We start from the raw sequence: 25,879 nt of genomic DNA on the forward strand, positions 1-25,879 counted from the left end.
AAACCTCCCCAGCCTGTGCTAAGAAGCATGAGACTAGTTTACACGACTATTGTCACTTGTCTTTTAATCCAAAAGGAGCCAAGATGCATCTCTGCTGACAGAGGTGCAGCTGCTCCCTGTGGCCAGGATTAGGAAAAGCAGGCTTGCATTCAGCTCCAGGTGTTGTCCATCACCCAAGGCTGCCGTCGCCCACCCGGATTTTGCACACCCAACCTACATCTCAGCCTGACCTCTTCACAGAGAGGTCACAGGTCTCGATTTTAAATCCTCCCAAGGTGCTTCAGAGCCCAGCGTTGGAGCTGGTACCGGCCAAGTGTTGCAGGTATCCAGAAAGCTGTCCCAGGGGGATGGTCCTGGGCCTCAGCTGTGCTCTTCTCTTCCCATTTCAGGCATAACAGGCTCAGCCAGAGGCCCAGCCTCACCCTGCAGAGCCCGTGAGCTATAACAACCCCAGGAGATCGTGTGTTTCACTTCATTATTCATACAGAGCCCCCCAGCTACTGGGGTTTGCTCTACAGGACCATGTCTGCCTTGGGAACTATGTAATGCTGCTGTCTACAGCCATGTTCTTCTGAAACCTTCACCTTCAGCGAACAGCTTGAACTCATGGTGGCTTAAGCTCACTCCCATGCAAATCCAAATGTCTAACATCCAAACACATCCAAATGTCTAACATCTTCTCAGCATCTGATCGCCAAGAGTCTCTCCAAACTGCAGGTTGTACGTTATTAGAGAGCGAGCCTTGCTCTAGAGCTTCAGTTGCCATCTAGCAGCGGTGGGAGGGAGTTCTAGGCATTGGGCAGGTCTGGCTTCAGATGGTGCTTGATGAGGTTTGGGCTTAATTTGTTCTCCTGTTGTGCTTCATGGGCATCTCTGTTGGATGAGGGAAGCCTTCATCTCTCGCAGCCACTTCTTGCTGTTACTGCTCAGCACCTCCTGCAGGAGGGCTTGGCAGCCAGCAGGTGGGCACAGAGAGCCAAATGCATGAGAGTTTTTATTATTATTATTATTATTAAAATTACAGAGCAATTAATTGTAATTAAGAAAGATAAAACTTCAGAAGGAGAAAGCACAGCTATCATGCTGACACTGTGCTGGCAGGAAAGAGCATCTGCATCCGCATCGCTGGTTCTGGAGAGATGACATGAAGAAAAATGAGTCCCAGGAGGATGCCGTTCCCTACGAGGCACACAACAGGCTGCTCTGGTCCATTGGCTGTTCCTGAAAGATCTACCTGATGTTGCCCCAAACACTCAAACTCATGGTCCAGCTTGAGCACACCTCCTTGTCCGTGTTAAACAAAGGGAGCCCCATCCCTAGGACAACCACCAGCAAGCCCAAAGCCATCCCCAAGAAAATCCTCACCTCTGAGACCAGAATTTACTTCATTTATTGAAAACCCTGTGCCTTTAAGGCTGGCCCCAGCTGCGTTTTCCACCGTACAGAAGAGGCTGAGAAATTAAGTTATGTGAGGCTCCTGCAGCTGAACCAGATGCGACTAAAACCAGCCTCTTTATGTATTCATGAGCTGTGTGGAAGAGAAATAAAAGGATTCATTACCACGCAAACTGTTACTAATGACATGTACCTGGTGCCGAGCACCTCTGGAAATCTAATGCGACACACTGGAGGAGAAAATGTATTCGCTTTTCAGAGGCCGGCACTGAATGGAAAATTTCCCCTCCTTGGCCCTTCCTCATTCTGCATTCACTAAAAGCAACATTTACAATTCTTCTGCCATTATGTCCTACCAGGGCCTCTGCGCTTTCTGTCATGACCTTGATATTAGCTGAAAATTGGAAATTCGCTGGCATAGCGGAGGTGGGGAGGGGTGTGAAAAAACTTGCTCTGCCTCCCGGTTTGCCATGCACTGAAGAAAGAAAGAAAGAAAGAAAGAAAGAAAGAAAGAAAGAAAGAAAGAAAGAAAGAAAGAAAGAAAGAAAGAAAGAAAGAAAGAAAGAAAGAAAGAAAGAAAGAAAGAGAGAAAGAGAGAAAGAGAGAAGAGAGAGAAAGAGAGAAAGAGAGAAAGAGAGAAAGAGAGAGAGAAAGAGAGAGAAAGAGAGAAAGAGAGAAAGAGAGAAAGAAAGAGAGAAAGAGAGAAAGAAAGAAAGAAAGAAAGAAAGAAAGAAAGAAAGAAAGAAAGAAAGAAAGAGAGAAAGAGAAAGAAAGAAAGAAAGAAAGAAAGAAAGAAAGAAAGAAAGAAAGAAAGAAAGAAAGAAAGAAAGAAAGAAAGAAAGAAAGAAAGAAAAAGAGAAAAAAAGAAAGAAAGAAAGAAAGAAAGAACAAAGGAAAGAAGGAAAGGAAGGAAGGAAAGAAAAGGAAGGAAGGAAGGAAGGAAGGAAGGAAGGAAGGAAGGAAGGAAGGAAGGAAGGAAGGAAGGAAGGAAGGAAAGAGAGAGAGAGAAAGAAAGAAAGAAAGAAAGAGAGAAAGAGAGAAAGAGAGAAAGAGAGAGAAAGAGAGAAAGAGAGAAAGAGAGAAAGAGAGAAAGAAAGAGAGAAAGAGAGAAAGAAAGAAAGAAAGAAAGAAAGAAAGAAAGAAAGAAAGAAAGAAAGAAAGAGAGAAAGAGAAAGAAAGAAAGAAAGAAAGAAAGAAAGAAAGAAAGAAAGAAAGAAAGAAAGAAAGAGAAAGAAAGAAAGAAAGAAAGAAAGAAAGAAAGAAAAAGAGAAAAAAGAAAGAAAGAAAGAAAGAAAGAACAAAGGAAAGAAGGAAAGGAAGGAAGGAAAGAAAAGGAAGGAAGGAAGGAAGGAAGGAAGGAAGGAAGGAAGGAAGGAAGGAAGGAAGGAAGGAAGGAGAGAGAGAGAGAAAGAAAGAAAGAAAGAAAGAAAGAAAGAAAGAAAGAAAGAAAGAAAGAAAGAAAGAAAGAAAGAAAGAAAGAAAGAAAGAAAGAAAGGCAACACAACTGTTTTTAAGTAGCCAGCAGAAGAATGCAGAGGATGCACAAGCAAGAAGGGATGGGAGGCAGAGGGATGGGCATGAGCGGATGGAGTGCCTCGGTGGCCTTGCCTCTGCAAGGGAGAGACAAAGGTCCCAGCAACTTCATGTTATCTCTCACATCCGGGTGTGGGGGGGTAAATGCTCCCCAGATGGAAGGAGAAGAGACTTCGGGTTCTGTTCTTGCATCCCTTTACACTGATTCATCCCCAACTCCTTCGGCCAGATCACTACCCCCAGAGCTGGCCCCATAATTTTCATCCAAATGAAGTAAATGAGACATACAGCTTAATGAGGGAGCAAGGAGGGAGGGGTGAGGAAAAAGAGTGGGGGGTTTCATCGCTTTAGTGAGGTGCTGAGCACCTGTGCATGGGACAGTGAAGTGAGATGCTGGCTGTGAACTTGGCTGGGAACATTTGCCAGGAGGGCTTAAGGGAGGAGACCTGGGGAGCAGCTCAGACCAAGCTCCGTACAACGACAGGGTGATGGGGAGAAGGGGGCTACTGGTGGAGAGAGCAGGGAGGGAGCCTGGGCACTGGTGGGGCAGCAAAATGCAGCCCCCTCTTGTACAACCCCAGCTGCTGAGTTCAAATCAACATCTCGGTCAAGCTCAGGTTGTTGCTGACGCTCATGTGTCTCTGTGCCCCCATTTTTCTCCTTTCTAAATTTTTTGCAACCACCCTGCCTCCTCGCCAGCATCCCCATCACTTGTCAGCTTGATTCCCATCCACTTTGTCGGCCCCCCCTGTCCTTGCTTACTGAGGGGTGCTTGCGTTAGTTGGAGAGCTTTCTAATTTAATCAAGGTTGGAGACGCAGTTCTTGCTTGCCCGTTTTGCTGGCCCCCCTCTCTGATTAATTCGCAGGACGTCGGCCGTGCTGTTCTGTTTTGCTTGTCACGCTCCTGCTGCATCACTCTCCATCTTAGATGGCCTGGTTTGTGACTTCCTTCAGCTCTGGGAGCCTTCCTGAAATGAAGTTTGTGGAAATAAAGGAGGATACGGGTCCCCAAGGTCTGTCAGTCAGGAGTAAACCGGCCCAAAGGCCGTGCTGTCTCCGTGGGAGCTGCACCTTCTCTTCTGTGCATCGAGGAGCTCGCTCCCAAACTGGGTCCAAACTGGGCAACCAGGCATTCCCAAATGTGGGCAACCAAGACTCAGTGGGGGAAAGCCACAGCTGAGCAGGCTCTCGCTGCCCACCATCCTGTGTGGTGTCGGCAAGAACCAACCCCCCCCACCCTGCCCCGAGGCTCTCCCAGCCCAAAGCTGCTCTGGGAACAGAACCATTTGCTCCGACGCCGCAAGCCACGAGCGCAGCCTGAGCTCCTCTGCCCACAGATCAGCAATTGCCCTTTTCTAACCTGGGCTCTGGCTGGCTGCAAGGGGAAAGGACGTGACCCTCACTGAGGGCCCCGCTGGGCAGAACATCCCTCCCACCCGGCGGCAGGGCAATGGGAGAAGCAGAGCAGGCACGGCACGCGCTGCTCGTGGGCTTTGCCTTTCTGTGCCATCCAGGCAGCTGCGCATCCTGCCCCCGGCGCCATCCCCAGCATCAGACGGGCGAATGGACAGGGCAAGGGAAGAGAACAGGGAAAGTGTGCAAGAAGTTAATAAATAAATTTGTGTCGGGGCAGATGAGGGAGCTGGTGAGAGCATCGCAGCACCAGTCCCTGCAGCGCAACACAGCTGCTAAAAGCTGCCTCCGATTGCAACAGCAGCCTGGGGAAGGGGGAACCAGCCCTGACCTCGGGAGCGCTGCCAGAGATGAGAGGCAGGAGAAGCCGGGGCAGTTTGGAAGCGCTGGCATCCTGCCTTTGGGGGAAAGGGCACCAGAGCTCATCTTCCCCAAACCCTCGCAACTCATCTAACTGCGCCGAGGAGGAGGCAGAACTGAAACCAGCTTTGCCGCAGCATCTGTGGGCCTCTTGCACATGAGGTTTTGGCCAAACTTCAAGTGGTTTTGGTTTGAGTGATGGTTGGCAAATGGAGACGGAGGCTAGCACCGGGCTCTCTGAGCTCAGGCTTTGTCTCAAAGGTTGGATTTCCCGGTCTGGGAATTTTCCTGCCCATTTCTGTCCCCACCACCAAATTTATTGATCGTGATGGGTCGCAGCACTGGGCTAATGGCTCTCAGCTGTGGCTGAACCTGCATCAAAAATCACGCTCCGTATGGTTGTCAATCTGACCTCGAATCAGCGCCATAGGACTGAGCTTTCACATCTGTGCATCTTTCCCATCATTGAAACACGATGAGGTGGGGGAGTTGTGACAAATTGCTGATCCAAATCATCCGTAGGAGGCGGCCAAGATGCGCACCCAAAGCTGCTGCCAGCAGCCCCTGCTAGGGACCAGGGGGGACCTGGAGGGATTCGACTAGCCCTGTCCTCCTGTAGAACAAACGAGGAGAAAAGCGGAGGAAGCCAATGTGCATTATTAATAAAGCTTGTTGTTAAGACTAATATTTCCTTCCCACACAAGCCACTGGAGGTGTATCCTCTGTCCAACCACCCACACTGGTGGGATGCCCCTTTCTTGATGCTACTTTGCCCTGGGCAGGGATTTATGCTGTCCCCACACTAAGACACCTTGCGCTGCAGCTTTCTGTGGTGCAGAATGGGTGGAAAACACTACCACCGTGAGTCATCAGCATTTTGCAGAAGTACGAATGCACAGAGCTGTAGGATCCAGCTTGAAAACAGCAGCCCTGCTTGTCTCTCAGCTCCCTGCTGAAAAGCACAAGGTGGCTTTGCACTCGTCTGAGCACCACAATCTCATGCTGCAACCACAGAAATCATCATCTGTGATGTGCCAGGGGGTTTCTATTTGGCAAAACAGGCATACGCTCACTGAAACAGTGGTCCTGGGTTGCGGAAGGTTCCTGTCCAGCAAACCCCAGGCCATGCTCTGTGGTACTGGGAAGCTATGAAATCTCTTTGCACCTCATTTCCTTGTCTAGAAACCGGGGATAAGCAGCACTTTCATCCATCGCGGGAGAACAGCAAAATGCAAGGCGTTGATGGGCTTAATCAGCTGGGAGGTCTCAGAGGTTTGTAGATGTGGGCTCTTTGCCTGGGGGCTGCTGAGGAGGATCCTGAGGAACATCTGCCCTGTGGCAGTCACAGCCACATGGAAAAGGAGAGTGGGATTTTAAGGAGTCTCTCGGAATGGTTGGCATTGCGGTCTCAAAAAACAACGGGGTGGTGAAGGAATAGGTTAATATTTTGGGGGAAGGCAGGTGAGGGATGCTAGCAGCACTGAGACCCCTCACAGGGCATGGGGTGGGTGGCCTGATCCAGCCCCTAATGAGGGAGGAAGAATGCTTAATTTTAAAACAAGAGCTGTGTAGTTTCGGGTGAGAAAAAGGGAGGGAAAGAGGAGGGGAGAGGGATGGGGAAGGGCAGCAGCAGCGCTGGCCACTCGAATTTCAGGGCTCTCAGGGAAAAGCCAAGCCCTGAGCTATTTTCCCAGGCTGTGAGAAAGCATCGCAGCTGGCTTCACCCACCCGGGGCAGGAGGCAGGGTCTGAAGTGGTGCCAGAGCCTTAGTGGGGAGGTTATGTCCGCGTCCTCCCTGGCTGGAGCAGAAAGATGAGACCTTTCCCATACACAGCTGCTGGCCACATTGCCCAGTGCAGGGGAGAAACGCCGTCAGGAGCCCGTGACAAGTTATCGGCTGCGGTTAAAAGGAGATGACAAGTGGGGGAGGCAGCAAATGCAGGTGTTGGTGAGGAATTACCACCTTCCCCGCAGCCTGGGCTGCAGTAAATCAGCGCCACAAAGATACTGCCCCACGTGCAAGGATGCTCAGGGAGCTCTGGGCTTCGGGAGCAGGTCTCTGAGCTGCTGACATGGATCAGTCTTAATTGGGATCCAGGGACTCGGTGGGCACTGACGTCCTCTGAGGAGCTCAACGCACACCGATAGGACTGGAGCTACGCAAACAGGCCAGCAGTTCCCAATTTAGTAGCCAAAGTAGAAGAAAAGACAACTATTTTGCCTCCTCCTTCCTTCTTTTCTCCTTCCATATTCAGTCCCTAGCAGGGAACATGAAATCCTTCTCCAAGGGCTGAACATCCAACAGCACACAGTGGCTGAGCCAGGAGCAGGGGGCAGACCCCTTCTTGCTGCCATTCTGGGACATCTGGGGGCAATTTCACTGATTCCCACCCCCACCCCCCCCTCATCTCTGCAGGCTGCAGAGCCATGGCTATGCAAGTCCCCAGCAAGGCTGCACAGTCCTGGAGCCAGCTTCTTGACAAACCCTGGTTCCTATTTTTGATAGCGTGGAAAGAGCTTTCATCTCATCTCCTCTGTCCATACTCAATTTCTTCATCAGCAAATGTCTTCATTTATAAGCCACCATTTGCCAGCAAGATCTGGTTGCAAATGCAGAGACCTCACACCCCAGAGCATCGCAGCTCTGCCCTGGGAGCAACTAATTCCATGTAGCTAATTGCTGCGCTCCCTGCTTGTCCCAAGGAGACCGGCAAAGCCCAGCTGCACGTGGTGCGTGATGGACATGGTGGTGGGTGATGGATGTGGTCAGTCGTGGATGTGGTGGACCACGGATGTGGAGCCATGTGGGCACTTTGACACCCCAGCAGCTGCCCTGGCTCCTTCCCAAAGTGGGTGAATAGTGGAAGAGCTGAACGTGTGCAGCTCCTGTGCATTTCCATAGGCACTGCAAAGGGTCACTTGGGTCCCATGAATCAAGCAACCGTGCTGTTTGCTGGCTGGTGCTGCTTGAAAGCACGCTCTGGTCTTCAGGCTCCACTTCTGCTCCCTGTAGCTGCATGGTGCTGCACAACAGCGAACAGCTGGTGCAGAAAAGATGGTAGAATTGCAGGAGGCACCCAGCATGTAATGGTCCCAGAACATTCAGAGGGATCCAAACACATCCTCCCCTTGCGTGCATCCCTCTGTCCTTTCTCTTTTTCACTTGCAAGCTTCAGAGAGCAGACTTCATAGAATTATTTGGGTTGGAGAAGACCTCTGCGATCATCTAGTCCAACCTTTCATTTCCACTCAGCCTGGCACAGCTGGGCTGCGAGTGCCTCCCAAGTTCTCCTCGTCCCAGTTCCTTGTCACCCCCGCTTTGTTCCCGAACAAGCACAACTGAAGCCACCGGAGCGGTTCCCAGAGAACAACCTCGCACTGGGAACAGGCTTCTGGGGGTGGTGGTAGTGGGGTGCACAGGGGCTGGCACCCCAGGGTAAGCTTTCCAGAGCCAATGCTACCCTGCCTGAGCACCGCTTTGGTTTTAGCTTATTAGTAATGACATTGCTGATAGAAATCTGACAAAGAACTGCGTTTCCAAAGACTTGCCCGAAGGATGCTTGTGTTGTAGGGGGATGCGGGGCAGAAAGGAACCACAAGTAACTAAACTTCACCCGCCTCTCTCCCTGTGTGCATGCCGCAGAATAGCGCCTGTGTGCATCTGAGCAGCAGCATGAGGAGGGGAGCACATGCAGACCTGGCTGTGTTTTGTGCAGCCTTCTGTTTTTAGCAAGTCTGGGCTGTAAATAGCACGGGAAGGCACATCCGTGTTTCTTCGCATGTCACCTGCTTGTGCAGCACTCGCTGAACAATGCCTGTGCTGTACCTGACCCACACCAGATGCTGAGGATGAAGAGGAGAAATCCAAAAAGCTGGGGCTACTGCAGAGCTACTCCAAGCACCCATTGCAAGGGCTTAAAGCCACAGCTATGATTTTCCTCCAGGCAAGCGAAGCCGGGGCTGCTGTGCTGAGCTTGGGTTTCACAAGCGGCCCTGACTGTAAAACACGATCATGTCCCCGCACTGATTGATGGCTCCGGAGAAAGCCCTGAGCAGACAGATCTGGCGGGGTGGGGCACATGTGCAAGGACTTTGTGACCGACATCCCGTCCCCTTGCTGCAAGTGGGAACCGTCCGCAGCCGTGCCACTGTCACCCAGCCGCGTCTGCAGGACAGAGCGCAGCGGGGGCTTCAGCTGCTGGCTGGACGTGAGGCTGCTAGCGCCGCTGTCTGGGTGCCAGCCTCCCATCCCAGGGTCACCACAACACCCTGGGACACGTTTGTTGGGCATTGGTGACGCCTGACCACGCAGCAGTCCCCCAGCGGAGGTGACCTCAGGTGTAGGAGCAGCAAAGACACGGGGAATCCGCATGCCCTGCGTGATACCGTGCCGCCAGCTCAGGCAGTGAGGTTCAGCTAGCTCACTTACAACCCTCCTTCCACGTATTTTTGTCCCCAGCTCTGGAGCACCAGCAGCAGAGCAAGGGAGGTGAGAAAACAGAGCAGCGCTGCAATGCAGGGCCGTTGTGCAAGCGGAGGGCGAACGCTCCCGCTCTGCTAGCAGAGGGTTAAGAGCAGCGTGGGCGTCCCTGGCCCCCCTCCCCTGGAAACCCTTGGAGAAGGAGCCCTTTGCCAAGGCAGCGCTTTCATAGCTGGCCGGTGATGTCAGGCCGCTGGGGCAGGCGCAGCTGTCTGCAGACATCCCCCGGATTAGGGCACGGCGCGTGGGGACGGGGGGGACGCATTCTTCGGGGCCAGGCGTCACTTTGGCGGCTGGAGCTGCGGGCTGGGGAGCCCCACGGCCCGTTTGCTGATTGCAGTGAGTTATCGGAGGGGGTCTGGGGGGGGGGCTGTTGTTTCCCCAGCTCGCTCCTGCTGCCTCAACATCCCCAATCTGCCAAAGGGGTCAGCACATCCCCACACCCGCAGGGCAAGAGGGGATTACCTGCAGGAAGGGGGGGTTGGGATGTGGCTGTGAATGAGGAGCTTGCCATAAATGCAGCATGGGGGTTCAGTTTGCCACTGGCCCTGCAGGATTCACTTCGGGCAATTCCCTAGCAGGGTTCCAGCCACTGGCAGCAGAGCCCTCACCCAAGCGTCCTGCCTGAGGCCCAGCCTGCGGGGATGCTCAGGGACACTTTGTCCCAGCAGCTCTCTCTGGGAGCCCAGAGCCGCGACCACTCTGGCGCCTACATCCCCCCCAGTCCGTGCCATGCACTTTTGGATGGGCACAGGGCCGTCACCTTTACTTCTTGTGCAGACGCAGCCAGCCACCCTCCCTGGCTCACCCCCGCGCCTTCCGGGCGTATTTTCTTTCTTCCCCCAACCATGCTCGTGCCACGGGCCCCATTTCAGGGCATTGCATATTTTCAGAGGCTGGGGAAAAATAATGATGATGATGATAATAATAATAATAAAGCAAACGAGAGCTGCCGGAAGGGTTGATCTTGCGTTGATTAAATGTTTTGGATGGCACCGGTAGACGATGCAGGGAGAATCGATTGTCGCCGGCAGTTTTGCCCGCCTGGCACTGCAAAGCAGGCACCGAAATGTCAGGTTTGTGATCTCCAATCGGCGATCACAATGTGGGGTGTGGAATCAAGGAAAAAAAAAACACAAAAAAACACACACACACAAAAAAAAAGGAGCCGGGGGGGGGGGAGGATAAATGAAAACAGCACCCGAGCAGGTCTGACTCTGTGATAATATTAATAATTGGGGGGGGGGGGGGAATGTGCAGGAGGAAGCTGCTGTTTGTAAGTAATTTTCTGGGTGCTGTGTACACGCAGATGCCTTATCGCTGAAGGATGAAAAACAGCAGCCGCGATGGCACCGCTGATACATTTTAAACACCCAAATGCTGGGATGCTGGGGGGGGGGCGGAGGGCGGGGGGATGTTTGGCGCGCAGCACGAAGCGCGGTGCTGGCAGGGGATGCGAGGCCGGTGCTGAGCCCCCGGGAGCGGAGGGGACGGGAGGTCAGGGCAGGATCCGGGGGAAAGCTCTGGGAGGCAGCTGGCGGGGAGAGGCCGGGAGGCTTGGCGGATGCCGAAGTTTCCTCTTAATCCCAAGCTGCCCCAGGCCAACTTTGCTGCGGTTTCCCGCTGCTGTCGTACGCCTGGTTTATTCCAGCCAACCTCGAGGCCGTCAGAAGGCAGCGAGTAATTTATCTCCTGGGGGGGGGGGGGGGGGCCTTCCCCGGGCTCTGCCGGCCTCCTTCACCTGTTCCTCTTCTCAAGCAGGCTGGCTCCAAAATAATGCAGGCTCCCAGACGAGCCTTCCCTGGGGTAAACTAGGGAATGCCGGGATGGGGATGAGCCTCTCCGAGGCCGCAGAGCTCTGGCCCATGCGCCCTGGGGAGAGGCACTTGGGAGACCGGGGAGCGGTTGGCCTCAGATGACCCAGGACGGAGGCTGCTGCGCGCCCCGGGGCTCTGCCCCATGGGTTTAAGTGGCTTGGTGGGCAGCGTGGTCACGCGAAAGAGATGGGAAGTGAACCGCTAGGCTCGTTTGCTAACCAAAATCAAAAGTAGTGCTGTTGTAGGGGTGGTTTTTTTTTTTGCCTCCTTTTCCCCAGCTGGAGCTGTTTGGTGGATGGCACAACCAGGACCCCGGTACAACAGGTGGGACCAGGCTGATCGCCAGCCTCCAGGTCCCTCTATGTGCTTTCCATGATTTTCCTCTGGCCTTGATGGGGGTCACGTTATTCAGCTTCCCTGGGCCGGCCCAAGCAATGGGAATCCACACTTTATTTACTCTAGCTGGAGGCTGACATCCTGCTATATTCTCATGACTCCAGGACCTGGGGCTTTAGCACAAAAATGTTAAATATTAGAAGACTCTCCATAACTTTGCAGGAGCCGGTAGCATTTTTGGAGGGGCTGGGGAGTACAGCCACTAGCTGCAGCCTTTAAAAAGTGTGGTTTGTTTGTTGAACAGGGCCAACATTCAAATCCCATCCCCTTCTTGCTGTTCGGGGTTTCCATCTGCGCTGTGGGAAAGGAGCTGAAGTTGGGCTCTCCGCGCATTTTTTCCTCCTCCTCTGATCTTTTCTCCTCTTCATCCCATGGCCCAAAGTGGAGGGCCGAAGGCAGCTGATGCGGGGCTGCTACAACCTTTAGTGAGTTAAATGTTTTAAAAAAAAATAAATTAATAATAATAAAAAAGTTGCAATGAGCACAGCAATTGCCTTATTGTGGCCGTGGTTCACCTCTCACTGTTTTCAACGGCAGGCACATCCCTGCTCGGGGCACGGAGGGGAGCGTGGGCCTTGCTGTGGGGCTCTCGCTTGCAGCCTCTCCCACTCCCTCGTTCCCCCCCCAGCGGATGAACAGGTCGCTGCTGCCCCCTCTTCCCCTTCTGCCTTGCCTCAGCCTGCTGGGCGTGAGATCTCCCGCCAGAAGAGGAGGAATGCAGCTGGGCTCCGGCCAAGAAATACCCCGCTCGCTCTGGCCTCGCCTAACGAGGGCCCTAACGGGGTGCATTGAGCTGCCAACGAGCTCCAGCCCGAGCTGCTAAGGGGAAGCAGATGGAGCCTTGGGCTGTCCTTGGGGAAAATCCCCATCCCTCGCTCCCCGAAGAAGGCAATGTGCTTTCCCCGTCCCTGCAGGCAGGGGAGCATCCCTGGGGGCTGCTAAGAAAGCTCAGGAACCGCCAACCCCCGCCCCATCCCCGTTCCAGCCTCCCCAACACGTTACCAGCTTCAAAAAGCCAACTGTTTAAATAGCGTTAGGGGTCTGATTTGAAGTGACAAAAGCCATGAAATTCAGAGTTAAGGCTAAAAATCCACTTGACACCCTGGCCTTAAGTCCTAAAAGGCGTGAGCCGAAAGCAGTGGCTTGGACGAGCACTCGGCGCCTTCGCCATGACTCCCCAAATCGCCGGCTCCCCTGAGAGGGAGGCAGAGCCCTTAACGAGATTTAAACAAGCTGGGGGGGTTTGGGGATGCCGTCGGGGGGGTGGGGTGGGGTGTATTTGGGGTGCTCACCCCAAATGCCTGGGGAACGGGGCAGGAGAGCTCGCCCGCTCAGCAGGACCAGCAGGGAGCTGGGTCTTGCGCATCAACTGCGGGCAGTTCGGCACCGAACACGACATCCCGAGGGCGTCTGCCCGCTGGCCATGCTGCAGTAAGCAAGTTTTGCAAACTCAAATCACTTGCCTTCAAGTCCTGGGCCTCCACAAGTGACAATGCTTCGTGGCATCGCGGGTGACCCTGGGCGACCAAGGGTGACCCTGCCTATGCTGCCTTCCATCCCCTTCCCCTCTTTTCAACACCCAGCGCACAGTTCACCTCTCTGAAGCCTGGGTAAGGGGTTGTGCTGCCCATGGCAAAGAATCACAGCACCCTTCTGTTCCCCCAAACCCCTCAGTGCCCGAGTAGCACCCGTGCTGAGCAGCGTTCCTCATGCCCCCCAGCCTGGGGTTAGGCAGGAGGCAATTTGGATGACGGTGATGATGATGATGATGATGATGATGGTGATGATTTGCTTAGGTGTTGAACTCAATGGTCTCCCCACAGCTGATGTGCTGGGATGCCGCGAGGCACTGGGCGAGCTCCTGGTTGCACATTTCTCGGCCCTTCTGGTTGGTCTTCTGTGGTGGGTCCCACCTGGCTGGTGGCCTCCTGGCCCGTGAACTTCTTGAACCCAGGGATGGAGACATCTGTTATGGCCACCCCAACGCCAGCCCAGTCCTGCTCTGGAAAAGGCTTAATTGCTCAAGAGGGTGTTCTTCTTTCCTTTTTTTTTTTTTTTTTTTAAGGAATAATTGTTGCACACGAGAGCTGGTTGGCATTGGATGCAGCAGGGTGAAGGAGAGACCTTGCAGCTGGGCACCAGAACTGAGCAGAGCTGCAACGCCCTGCTCAGATGCTGCGGCAGCGGTTTTGGGCAATGCCTCATTGCGCCTATCCTTGCCTACTACACTGCACGTGCTTAAGGTACCAAACGCATGCTCTCTTCCTTTGGCAACAATTTGAAGAAATAATTCAAAAAAAGGACACAAAAAGATCATAATGTATTTTATTGCAATTGTCATCAGTTAAACCTGGATTTGCAGGCATTAATGCAACTCATTCTTGACCTACATGCCAAGTAACTTGCAGCAGCCATAAAAGGGTTAGCCACATTATCTGCAAATCGTGCTAATTGACTGGCCAGTAATTGGCAGTGTTACAAATGCACACATTTCTAAATCAGAAATGCCCCTGGAAGATGCAGGACTTGGTGTCCAAGCTCCCTGTTACGGTTTGCCCTGCAGGACCCGTTTGGCAAGAGCTTGCTGATGGGAAAGAAGAGCAAATTTAACAACTTAATGCTGAACTGCACAACTCAGCAGCTTGCAGAGCCTCAGGGACGGGGTCCTGGGCCAAGCACGACAACCTGGGAAACAGATTTTGCTTCTGATTATTGCAAACCTCCTCTTGCTGGCCTGGCCTCTCTCCCTAAATTCCTTCTGGGGGTTAAGGATGCTGCAGCCACCTAAGCAGCTTGTGCAGGAACATTAGTGGAACTTCTCTAAAATCCTTCTGCTTCCTTCCAGCCAACATCCAAGGATCAGAGCAGATCTGGCCAGTGCCTTCTCAGTGAAAAAAGGCACGTGGGCAATTCCTGAGCAGCTCCGAGCTCACAGCTGCCATCTCTTGGCAAAATGTGACTTCTGGAGGCTTAGCTCTTGCTTGGGACCAAGAAAAATACATGGCTCAAGGCTCCCATTGCTTGGCACTATGGTTTAAACCAAACCAGGCTTCATAGCCCTTTTGGAAAGTCCTTAAATTCGTTGTTCCACTGTGCAAGGCTCCCTGATGGAGCAGCCTGGGTGAACGATGTCTTGGGGACAGGACAATTCTTCTCCAAGTGACCAGGTTGTGGCCAGCCTCTGAATGCTGCTCCCTGCTCCAGCTCCAGCGCTCCCAGCCCATCAGGCAGGCACGGCTGGATGGGAGGACAAGGGGAGGGACAGGAGGATAAAGGAGAACTAGGATTCAGCACCGCTGGGCAAGCCCAAAGCCCTCTGCAGAGGTGTGGTGCTATTACGCTCTGAGCTAAGTGATGGAAAAATCCTTACGTGTTGGAAAAAGCGTTATTCCTACCCTCTTAAAGCATATAACAGAGAGAAAATCACTTCTCAAATGATGGTGCTTTGTGGAGTTACTGCAGACGACTTGCTCTTCTTGTTCCCAGGCTGGGGATCTCGGGTACCAGCAGCGCATCTCTGCTGTCACAGTCACCCACAGCCTGCTTCTTCCAAGACTAAGAAATCATAGGGACTTTTTTTTGTGAGTTAACAATTTAATAATAGAATTAGTCTCTAAAAATAAAACCCTAGCTTGCTGTGCTGAAGATTGCCTGATTTAAGTGCTTTCAAGGCTGCGGCCGAGGAGCCACTGTGCGCGTCCAGCTTCAGTAGTAGAGGCACGGGTATGAGGAGAAGGCATCAGTGCATGTAGGCGTAGCGCCAGTCCCGCAGCGGCACGTGGGTTTCCTTGATGGCCTGGGGAGACGTCCAGCGCAGGATGTAGTGCGGACCACCAGGTTTGTCGTTGGTTCCTGTGCCAAAAGGAAGGAGGGACCACGAGGTGAAGGAGGTGGACGGAGGGGATGTGTCCCATTGCGCCTTTAAATGTGTTTTTTTGGAGTTTTTTTGGTCTCACCTGAGATGCGGGAGCCCCCGAAGGGCTGCTGAGCCACAACAGCGCCCGTTGACTTGTCGTTGATGTAGAAATTGCCAGCTGTGTTGCGCAAGCAGCTCCTGGCTTCCTCGATGATGCTCCTGAGGAGGGAGGGAGAGGACCATAAGCAGGAGGGGACGGCAAAGGCACACCTGGAGGCCTCTGCCCTGCTCCAGTAGCCGCACTGGTGCCCAGTATTTGCGTTTCTTTGCACATGTGCTTGTTGTAGACAAGAGAAGTTTGACACACGCTGCAAGGGGACCTGTGTGCTTAAAGCTCAATTAAATGACCGCAATTTCTCATTTCAACTTTTCTTTTCTTTTCATGTTTTTCCTCAAGATTTGCTGTTATAAAATGAAGTTAATTAAGTCCAAGGATAGCCTGGCTTAACGACCTTCTAAGTTAGTTATTCAATGCCTGCTCTTAGTTTCACTAATATCTGATTGATTCTTAGGTATTTATTGAAAAATTATGATCCCCATCTGCTTCGTGGTAGCCTGGAACTTTCTCACAACAAAAAGTGTTAAATACAAACAAACAAAAAAAAAAAAAAAAACGAAAAAAACACCATGGTTTTCATACTACCCAAAAAGCTTCTGCCTTTCCTTATAGCTTAGAGAAAGTATTTTATTTCAGGCTTCTCTCCTTAGGCAATCAAATAACTTTTTCTTCTCTTATTCTCTTCCTCTCATAGAAAAAAAAATCACGAAAAGGACCTCAAAACCAGCTTCTAACCCAAAAAAAGCATCTCAGACTCGAAGCCCTGCGGCTCCAGGTCTTCGTGGCTGGGAGAAGGACCCTGAGCCCCCCGGGACGCCCCGTTCCCTCCCGGCTCCGGGGCTGCGGGCACTCACTTCTCCTGGGCGAAGACCGCCCCCGTGAGGCCATAGGGTGTCGTGGTGTCAATCAGCTCCAAGACGTCCTTGTACTGCTTCTCCGGGTAGACGTACACGGTGAGGATGGGGCCAAAGATTTCCTGTAGAGCAAAAAACTAAATTAGCCAAGCGCACAGCCCTCCTTGTACAACCCACAGCCTCCAAAAACGAGTGACAGATTAGCCAAAGCCACGCGAAAGATGGAAGAGCACCATCCCCGCTCCTACCTATCCTACAAGACCAGTCAACTCGCGCCCCAAGACGCAGAGCCACGTCCCATGCCGGGATTTTCCCACTCTCACCTCTTTCATGATGGGATCCTTTGGGTCTTTGCTCTCCACAATGCACGGCTCAATGAAGTACCCGACGCTGTCATCGCAGCCGCCTCCAGCCAGGATGGTGAGGTTGGGAGACTTCTTGGCGTGCTCGATCCACCTCTTTATACGTGCAAAAGACTGAGGAAGGAGAAGAAAATGAACAGAGTGTGGAGCTGGGGAGTGAAAAGGAGTTTTGGGCAATGCCTTTTGGGGCTATGTTGCTCTTTGCTCGCTTCCAGCTCAGGAGGAAGGCTGCAAGCTGGAAATACAGCCCTGGACACTCTGAACCCTACCTCCGCGAGGGCTTCTCAACAAACAACCCACTCCTCAAGAGGGGTAGCAACATGCAATATTCCTGAAGGGAGCAAAAAGCACCCCATGCCATAGTGCTGGAACTTCCTAGTCACACTTTGCTGAAAGCAATAAAAAGCATCCAGCCAAACGCTGAGCGGAAGCCTGGCGGTGTTACCTTTGAGCACGAGCAGGGGCAGCACGCGTGAGCTCACCTTGTCATCGATCACTGCTGAGAAAAACGTCCCAAAGTCCTGGGCAGGCTGCAGGGGCAAAAGGAAGTAGACAATGTAAGTCCACGCTGTGCCAAAAAGCTAACTCTAAAATTGAAATTCCCAGAATAACACGTCCCCCTGCTCCAAAACACACCTCCGCGCGAGGGAGCAAGCTCCCCCTTTTCAATTAGTCTGTGGTATTCAGTGACTTACACAGTCCTTCCTGCAGACGCTGGCTACAAGTTAATTTCTAATCACTAAAAAAAAAAAAAAGATGAAGGGGGAGGACGGAGGGGTGGTGGTGGTGGGGAGAACCAGTGGATAAAAAGCTCAGTTCAATAGGAATTAGTAGCCAGTTACCGCAGTCTCTAATCCCATCAGCCACCCGCTGAGCTGCAAAGCCCTTCAGCAGCCCGGCAGCTCCACTCACGTCTCCCACTTTGATCTTCTTGGTCTCCTCCAGCAGCTTCTCTTTGATCTGGGGCCACAGCGAGTCCGGGGCGTAGAGGCGGGAGCACGCCGAGCATTTCTGGCCGCCGTACTCAAAGGCAGAGCGCAGGGTCCCGTTCACCACACTGGACACATCGGCTGAGCTGTGCACCAGGTGGAAGTTCTTCCCACCACACTCTGGTTTGGGAGGAAAAGGAGCAAGTGAGAAGTTGCCTCTGCTGGAAAGCTCGAGCTATGTCCAGACCCCTGTGGGTGATGTCCCAGGGAGGCCAGCCCAGGTGCTCCAGCCCTCAGCACCCCAGCCCCTGCTCGGCCTCTCCCCACAACGGTGAGACGCAGCCATTACCTCCAGCCAAGCGGGGGAAGTTGCGGTAGCAATCCAGGTTTTCGGCCACTTGCTTCCAGAGGCGCTTGAAAGTCCTGGGAGAGAAAGGAGGAGGTGGTTAGCACGAGAGGGGAGCTTGGAAAAGTTCCTGACCCTGCTGAAGACAACCCCAGCAAACCGCCAGGTCCATCCTCAGCAGAAGGGATGCTCTGTGAACAGAAGAGGAGATGCTAGGTGAGAATGAGTCCCTAGATACCAAAGCTCTGGGCACTACACAAAAACCCTAGCACATTACAAATAAGCGCCACAGGAAAGACCAGAGAGCATCCAGCAGAAGTTTCTGTTCTCCTCCTTTCGGCCCTTCTTTTTTGGTTCTCACTGTGACAAACCCCTTGGCTGCAAAACAATAGAAATGCTAATAAACTTCCAGCAGGAGGCACGGCCACTAATACTAATTTATGAGCTTCCCCACCTTTACAGCACAATGCTCATCACACCATGGCACTTGCCGGCGGAGCTGGGCCCTGGGGCTTAATAGCCTCTGGGGGGCAAGTCGCTAACGCAGCAGAGGGTTTGCAAATCGGCCAGGGGCGAAGGCAGCATGTGCTCGTAGTGCCGCACAGCTGGGTCTGGGTGCGGGCATGCTGGCAGGAGGAGGGAAGGATAAACCCCACCGCCCTCCGGCATCGCTCTGCCGAGTCACAGCATCCCTAGGAGACAGGTCGGTGTCTCCCTTGTTTAACTTGCAAGTTTATTCTCTGTGGCTTGGTTTTAGCAACAGGAACTCCTTGACATTAAACACACTCCCTGGGCTGGTTAGATGCAGTTGTTTTTCACCCTACAAGGTGTAAGGACGGCAGCTGCCCTGAGCGATGGACCAGCGGGCAAGCATCAGCCATGAGCTGGGCAGCTCCTTGTGCTTCCCCTCCCCGGCTTACGGCACGCTGCCGGTGAAGTTGAGCCCGCAAAAGTGCTGGTTGCTGGTGACGGCGTCGCCGAACACGGGCCCATCTGCCGGCACGAACTGAATGACGTTGGGAGGGAGCCCAGCTTCCAGCAGGATCCTGTAGACGGCGTAGCTGGAGAGCAGGGCAGTGTCGCTGGGCTTCCACAGCACCACGTTTCCCTGGGGGACAGGGGACAGTCAGTGTGGGAAACACGCAACTGCAGGGCTTAAATGCGTCAGGGAGAGGCCATATCGGAGCCTGCAGCACCTCCGGGAGGGTTTGTGTGATGGTGCACAGGTTCTGCTCTGCGGGTGGCTCGTAGCTCCCTTGCACCCTGAGCAATTGAGACGGATTGTGATTGCCAGCCCAGCTAAAAGCACCAAAATCACCCCCCTTTGCACCAAAAGCTGCCACTAGGTCACCATGCCGCCCTCCTGTGCCCTCCCGTGCTGGGAATGCCGCCACTTACGGCCCTGCAGCTGCCACCCCTGGGCTCATGCGCAACACAGTGAGTGCCCACGTGAGTGAAACACCAGCCCGTGCCTGGATTAATCGTGCCCAAACCAATGGCACAATCGGCAGGAAAACACGGTGCAAACGCCCCGCTGTGGCTCCCCACCCCTTTGGCTCCATGCCACTGCCTTCGTTTGGGCTTGGTGACCTCCCCTGCGTCACCGTCACCACGCGTGGCCGGGATGAGAGTGCAGCCAGGGGCTCTAATTAGCAGCCACTTATTAAGAACTCCCTCCTGCAGCACCCCGACCTTCTCTCTGTCTAAAATCCAGGCGAGGAGTGAAGCCCGAAATGAAAGCCTCAAGCACAGACACCTCCAAGAGCGGGTTTGGGAGGGTTTTTCCTTTTCCAACACTTCCCCCGTCACAGCTATTTGGTGGACAGGTCTAAACAGCAGCCAGGGGAATGCCTGTTTGTAAATAAAGTCACCTGAGCCTAACTGCACACCGGCTGATTGAATTCCAGGGAGGGTTCCAGTAGCAGAACCCCGGGTGTGCCTGATGGGGTTGGGCTGCATTTGTAGGTGTCCAGTTTTGGGGACGCCTCAGGAGGACGGCCCCAAAGGGCTCCTCCGTCCCCATGGACAACACAAGCACAAATCACTCCTGCAACCTGGAGTCGGGACAAAGCAGCAGGAGGCTGCGCAACGCCAGCAGCTCCTCTGGTGCACGCCACCGGGCGTGGAACAGCACCGGAGAGGCTGGATTTGGAGAGAGACGCAACCCTGTGGTGATGCTCACCATCAACGCCGGAGCCCCCGCCAGGTTTCCGCCGATCGCTGTGAAGTTGAAGGGAGAGATGGCCGCCACAAAACCCTGCGGCGGAGAGAAGAAAGGGACTGGCTGCAGGCGCCCGCGCTTGCCATGGGCGAGCCAGCACAAGCAGCCCCGGCTCCTCACCTCCAGCCCGCGGTACACCATGCTGTTGGTGCTGATGTCCACGCTGATGGGCTGGCTGCTCTCCAGCTCCAAGGCGTACTTGGCGTTGAAGCGGAAGAAGTCGATCAGCTCTGCCGCCGCATCGATTTCCGCCTGGATGACGGTTTTGCCCTGCCAGGAGAGGACCGCAATGAATAAAAACACGGCAGAGGCAGGGGAGAGGAGGGGGAGAAAATGCAACATGGCCTGGCACATCCGGATGCGGTTTGGGGGTTCGTGCTCTTCGGAAAGAGCTGGGCCTCACCGCGAGCCCCCATCCTGCCCTGGTGCGACCGGATCCTCTGCAAAGCCCAAATTCCCTCCTGTTCGCCCCCTGCACCCTGCTCACCTGCCCCACCATGGTCTTGGCCAGCACCTCGGCTCGCCGTGGGCCACTCAGCATGTCAGCCGCCTTGAGGAAGATCTGGGCCCGGTCCTGGACAGGTTTCAGGTCCCACTCCTTTCTGGCGGCCAAGGCAGCATTAATGGCTTTGTTAATGAGATCCTGTGGGAAGGGGAAAGGCAGCCGTGAGGAAGCCACCCCCAAGAAACCCAAAGGGGACAGTGAGGGGACGTCCAGCCCGGACACATGCTGTGGCAGCCACCTTCCCACCACCACCGGAGCCCCTCAGACCACCTTGTTCCAGGGCCCCAGGGGCTTGGAAAGCCAAAACCCACTGCTGCTTCCTTTGGAAAAACCATGTGCTTTGTGACTCCAAAAAGCCACTTCTGCTTGTGAAACCTGCAGTCGAGCTGCATCAGCGACGCTGGCAGCTGGCTGGGGCCGTGTGGTCGCTGCACTGTCCCCAAAACGCCTCCCACGAAGAAGACCGAAGGGAAGAGGAACAGGCAGCGGGCGCGCTCACCTTGTCGGCGTAGCAGAACTTGGCCACCTTGTGCGCATGATTGAACGGCTGAAAAGAGACGGGAAACCTTGGCACTTCCCCATCCGCCTAGCGCATCCCTCGCTTCGTTCTCCTTTACCGAAGTCCCCCCAGCACCCCAAAACTCACCGAGAGCTGGTACCGCACCACTCCGGTCCACACCTCCTCCCCACCGACCACGCAGGGGATGGCTTCGGTCCTGCCCTTCAGGTCGGCCAGCGCCTGGGCGAGAGCAGAGCGAGGTGTTGGGGCCGCACAGGGCCGCCGGGGACCCCAAAGGGCTCCGCGCTGGGGCTGGGAGCAGAGAAGGATGGGGAAAAGGCGAAGGGCACCGCCCTGAGGCTCCCCTACCTGCTGCAGCGCTGCTCGCTCGGGGCTGCCGGGTTTGAATTCGAGGATGGGCTCGTTGGCCACCGTGGTGGCCGCACGGTGCAGGCTCCTGAGCCTGGGGGGGGGGTGGGAACGGGCTGAAATAACGCCCCCGACCCCGCGCTGCCAGCCCGGGGTGCTTCGGTGCCTCGGCTGGGTGCGCCCCAGCTGAGTGAAGCCAGGGAAATGGGGGGTGGGGGGGGGGTGGGGAAAGGGGGTTTGGTGTGACAGGGAAAGGGGCTTCAGTGGTGTGGGAAACGGGAAACAAACGGGGGTCGTTCCCGTGGCGTGGGGAAAGGGGTTTGTATGGGGTAGGAAACAGGCTTCCTATGGGATGGGGAAAGGGGTTTGTATGGGGTGGGAAACGGGGTTCCTATGGGACAGGGAAAAGGGTTTGTATAGGGTGGGAAACAGGGTTCCTATGGGATGGGAAAAAGGGTTTCTATGGGGTGGGAAAAGGAGATCCTATGGGATAGGAAAAATTGTTCCTACGGGATGAGAAAAGGGGCTTGTATGGGGTGGGAGAAGCTGTTCCTATGGGACAGGAACGAGGGGTTCCGATGGGATGGGAAAGGGGTTCCTATGGGGTGGGGAAAGGGGTTTGTATGGGGTGGGAAACAGGGTTCCTATGGGGTGGGGAAAAGGGTTTCGTTCCTATGGGGTGGGAAGGGGCTTGCATGGGGTGGGAGAAGCCGTTCCTACGGGGCAGGAACGAGGGGTTCCGATGGGATGGGAAAGGGGTTCCCGTGGGGGTGGGAACGGGGGGGGGGGGGCCCAGCCCCGGAGCACGGCGGCTCCGCGCTTCCCTCAGGCAGCGAAGCGCGGCCGCGGGGCAAAGGTTGGGGCCGGGGGGGGGCCGCAAGGAGCCGGGGGCAGCGCCCGGCCCGGGGGTGGGGGGACGGGACAGGACGGGCCGGGCCGGGCCGGCACCCACGGGGCTCTCACCCCACGCGAACGCGGAGCTCCCACCCGTGACCGCCCCCACGGAGCATTACCGGGGAGCGGGGCAAAAAGGGGGGGGGGGGGGGGGAAGCAGGGTTCGGGTCCTCCCTGGGGAAGGGAGGGGGGGGGGGGCGGGGGAGCAGAGGGGCCACGCGTGGGGCCCGCGGCCGCGCGGGGACTCACCCGCGGCCCCGCAGCGCCCGCCACATCCCGGCCCCGCCGCGCCGCTGCCCACGGCCGCGCCCGAGCCACCGACACGGGAGGGAGATGGAGGGGGGGGCGGGGGGGCATAAAAAAAATAGGTAAACGAGATAAAGCACGGGGAGGCGGGGCGCTGCCCGCAGCGGGCCCACTCCCACGCGTGGGGCTCTGGGGTCCCCTCCACGGCGCCCCCACCCCCCCCCGTGGGGCTGGCGGGGGGGGGCCCCACGCACGCCGCCCCCCCCCCCCCCGGCCTTGGCACCGCGGTGGTAGCGCCCGGCACGTGGGAGGGGGGCGGTGCTGGGCGGGGCGTAAAATCAGCTATAAATAATTAAAAAATAATTAATTATTAAAGAAAAGGAGGGGGGGAGGGGGGGGGTTGCCGCAGGCTGGGGCCGCGGTGGGGCCCGGCTGCTGCTGAATGGCTGGGGGCAGAGAGAGGGCGGCTGAAGCATCCCCTCTTATGGCAGCAAAATACCCTCTTATTAGCAAAAACTTGTAAAAAAAAGGGATTTTAACACAAAAGGGAGAGAGGCCGGGGGGGCGAGGGCGGCTGAGGCAGCGGGAGGCTGCGTCCACACAAGGTGCTTCTGTTCCCGAGAGGCAGCGCTGTGAGGGTCTGAATTTAGCACGGGGGAGCTGGGGAGCGGTGCGAGGAGGCCCCGAGTTACCCGATTTCATGATTTTGGGGGGTTTCCAAAAAAAAACCCAAAGGTCGCTCCCACCCCCCACCAACCCCCTAAAAACTGCACGAGCCCCTTGCGCGCTAGACAGCGCTTCGCAGCCCAAGAAGCAGGCAAACAGAGCTGTGACCAGAAGGTTGGTATTTATTTTTACGTGGTTTTGTTTTTTCACCCCCCACCCCGTAACCAGAGCAGACCGTGACCCATTTCCACCGACCAGCTTCCCCCAGCCCCTGGCCGCGGAGCAGCACCCTGGAGCCGTGCCTGGAAGAGCAGGGAGCCGAGGCAGCGAGGCCCGAAGGATGAACCATGCCGGGGTTGCTCCGGAGCGGCCGCAGAGCCAAGGACAGATGGACGGACGCGGGACAGGAGGGCAGAGCAGCGTACAGGGAGCTGGAGAGCAGGCCTCGAACGGTGGGAGCGGCTTTTGGCACGAGAAAGGAAGGTGGAGGTAATCCACTGCGATTCGGAGGAGCTGAGCTCTCGCCGTGGGCGTTTCTTGGTGCCCCTTCTCACAGGGAGTAGGGTGCTGGCACTTTGATGGTCCCAAATCCAGCACCTGCAGCAGTCAGTCTGCTTTTAGACACCAAGGACGGACTTGTAAATGGGGAGCAAATGGCCTGACACCGCAGCTCAGGGCACGGGGCCACAGCCCACCCGCAGCAGGCTCAGGAGCTGGTGTATCCTTCGTCCTTACCTCGCCACACATCGACTAACATCACAGTTCAGTCTTTTTCTTTAAAAGAAGCTAATATACAGAATATAAAGCACAATATTTACAACTGTATGGTAAACAGTTTCATTTCCACACTGATCAGTAGTCTGTTTTAATGTGTATAAAAGAAATTCTTACATGACCTAAGAGGAACTGACACAAAGTGACACAGCATGGGAAAAGATTCATCAATACCCTCCACTTAAACACATTAAATAATAAATAATCATTTTTGGCAGAACTTAGCTACATACACTTTAGCCACAGGTAAGGTGTTTTAAGAACCAGATTGCGTGTACCTTTCGGTGAAACCATGTTACACAGGAAGTGTCTAGTTACCAAGCTTTTTTTCATCATCTTCAACCCCTTCTTGATTAAAATAAATCTTCAGGATTTCCAATGAAACCTATGTAGGGAGCATCAGTTCGAGCAGCAGACAAACCCCGCACCTTGGGTTTGTGGCACAACAGGACTGCAGTGTTCTGCCATCGAAGTGACACAGACTACCAGGTTCAAAGCTCTCAAAACATCCCAGGGTTGGGTGTTTTTTTTTTTAAAACATTAACATTATTATAATTTTTTTTCCTCAAAAGACAGACCCAACCATACGTACAAGCACCACCTTGCTTACAGAAGTGCTTCAGTGTTGGAGTGCCTCAAATTAGATAGGAGGGAATCGTGAAATCGTGACTTGTAGAAGCATCAAGTACCCATTTCTTACAACACAATTCATTGCTTCTTCAAAAGAGAAGCTTTGAACAGCTCCCACAGATGCGGAAGGGCCTTAAGACACTGAACTACACAAAAAAACAGACAGAAAACAGTCAAGTGTTTCTTCACTACTCTGCCAAAGACTTGTGTTCAAGCCTCCAGCATTCCCCTCTCCAGAAATGGGTTGGTGAAGGACTGAATTAAGAATATGGCAGGTAGTATTTCTAGCTCACCTCTAAAACCAGCATCACTAACACCAGCATACTGCGTGTTGCCTTGATCGGCGACTTCTTTTCTTATTTAAAACTCAAACTGATAGAAATTACATTCTAATAAAAGCTTAAAATCAAGCATTTGTGTGACTTAACACTGAAGGCAAACATTGCTAAAACCTGCGTGTTCCCCTGCAACCCAAGTCCTGGACCAGTGCAAAAGAATCAAAACCCAGAAGTCCTGAAGCAGAATGAGGAAAATCCTCATGAGGGTATTATTACACCATGGAAGCACAGCATGGAAAAGTCTGGTCAACCAGTTAAACCGTGATTTAACATTCACCGCAGCATTATAATTGCTTAATTTTGCTGTAATAAATCTCACTTTAAACATTCAGCTCTAAAAAGAAGCACTCGCAAACATGAAACAGGGACTTCCCAGTATGGCAACTCTCTTCCTCGCATGCTCCAGAACAAGCATCTTTCCAAGTTTTTCCAGAGCCAAGGGAAACACAAGCAAATAGCTGCTTCACAGAGCCCGCAGCGTTGTGGTAAGGCTGTGGGCACCCACCGGTTGCCACGGCCTTTCCTCAGCCAGTCTTGGACCAGTAACTGAACTTGTATTTTTGCTGGCAGGAATGGTTATGCAAAAGCATCTCATATTGGACAGAAACAGCTTTAGATCTAAAGCCAGGCACGAGTCAGATCTATTGCTCTGTTTCATCAAGTTAATTCCAATTTATACCGGCATAGACCAATACAATTTGTCTCCTTACCAGGTAGAACAAAGCCTACTTCGGGGCAGATTTTAAGAACAAATGTACTGGAAGCATCCCTGGTAGTGAGGGGAACGAATGGAGATCCTTACCCGCTGGGGAAGGCCTCAATCTCTAAAAGGGGGAAAAAACACAAACAGGAGCACAGCAATAATTCTGCAGTTAGA

General features: G+C 54.1%; 1 protein-coding gene and 1 long non-coding RNA gene across 2 annotated transcripts; one reads left to right on the forward strand and one right to left on the reverse strand.

Annotated features, from left to right (window-relative positions):
• The first annotated feature begins 8,799 nt into the window (after positions 1-8,799).
• LOC308181273 lies at positions 8,800-13,638 on the forward strand. Its single transcript, XR_013941388.1, has 2 exons — positions 8,800-9,521; positions 13,461-13,638. It is a non-coding gene; the product is annotated as an uncharacterized lncRNA (long non-coding RNA).
• A 68-nt stretch (positions 13,639-13,706) lies between these two features.
• ALDH4A1 (aldehyde dehydrogenase 4 family member A1) lies at positions 13,707-22,736 on the reverse strand. The gene is made up of 15 exons (XM_080564251.1): positions 22,598-22,736; positions 21,455-21,548; positions 21,233-21,325; positions 21,086-21,133; positions 20,569-20,724; positions 20,202-20,351; positions 20,043-20,117; positions 18,781-18,968; positions 17,864-17,937; positions 17,498-17,694; positions 17,068-17,115; positions 16,547-16,699; positions 16,224-16,345; positions 15,352-15,470; positions 13,707-15,247 (listed from the first exon to the last, which is right to left on the reverse strand). Exons 1-15 carry the CDS (start codon positions 22,621-22,623, stop codon positions 15,135-15,137), a joined length of 1,656 nt encoding a protein of 551 aa, XP_080420377.1. The 5' UTR covers positions 22,624-22,736; the 3' UTR covers positions 13,707-15,134.
• Between the last annotated feature and the right edge of the window lie 3,143 nt (positions 22,737-25,879).

Source organism: Anser brachyrhynchus (genome assembly GCF_964034855.1).
Source record: "Anser brachyrhynchus genome assembly, chromosome: 21".
Lineage (NCBI taxonomy): Eukaryota > Metazoa > Chordata > Aves > Anseriformes > Anatidae > Anser > Anser brachyrhynchus.

Coding starts and splice junctions, on each gene's coding strand:
- ALDH4A1 (XM_080564251.1), bottom strand. CDS start 22,623: ATGTGGCGGGCGCTGCGGGGCCGCGG. Junction 18,969..20,042: donor CGGGGGCTCCGGCGTTGATG/GTGAGCATCACC, acceptor CCTGTCCCCCAG/GGAAACGTGGTGCTGTGGAA. Junction 17,695..17,863: donor CTTCCCCCGCTTGGCTGGAG/GTAATGGCTGCG, acceptor CTCCCAAACCAG/AGTGTGGTGGGAAGAACTTC.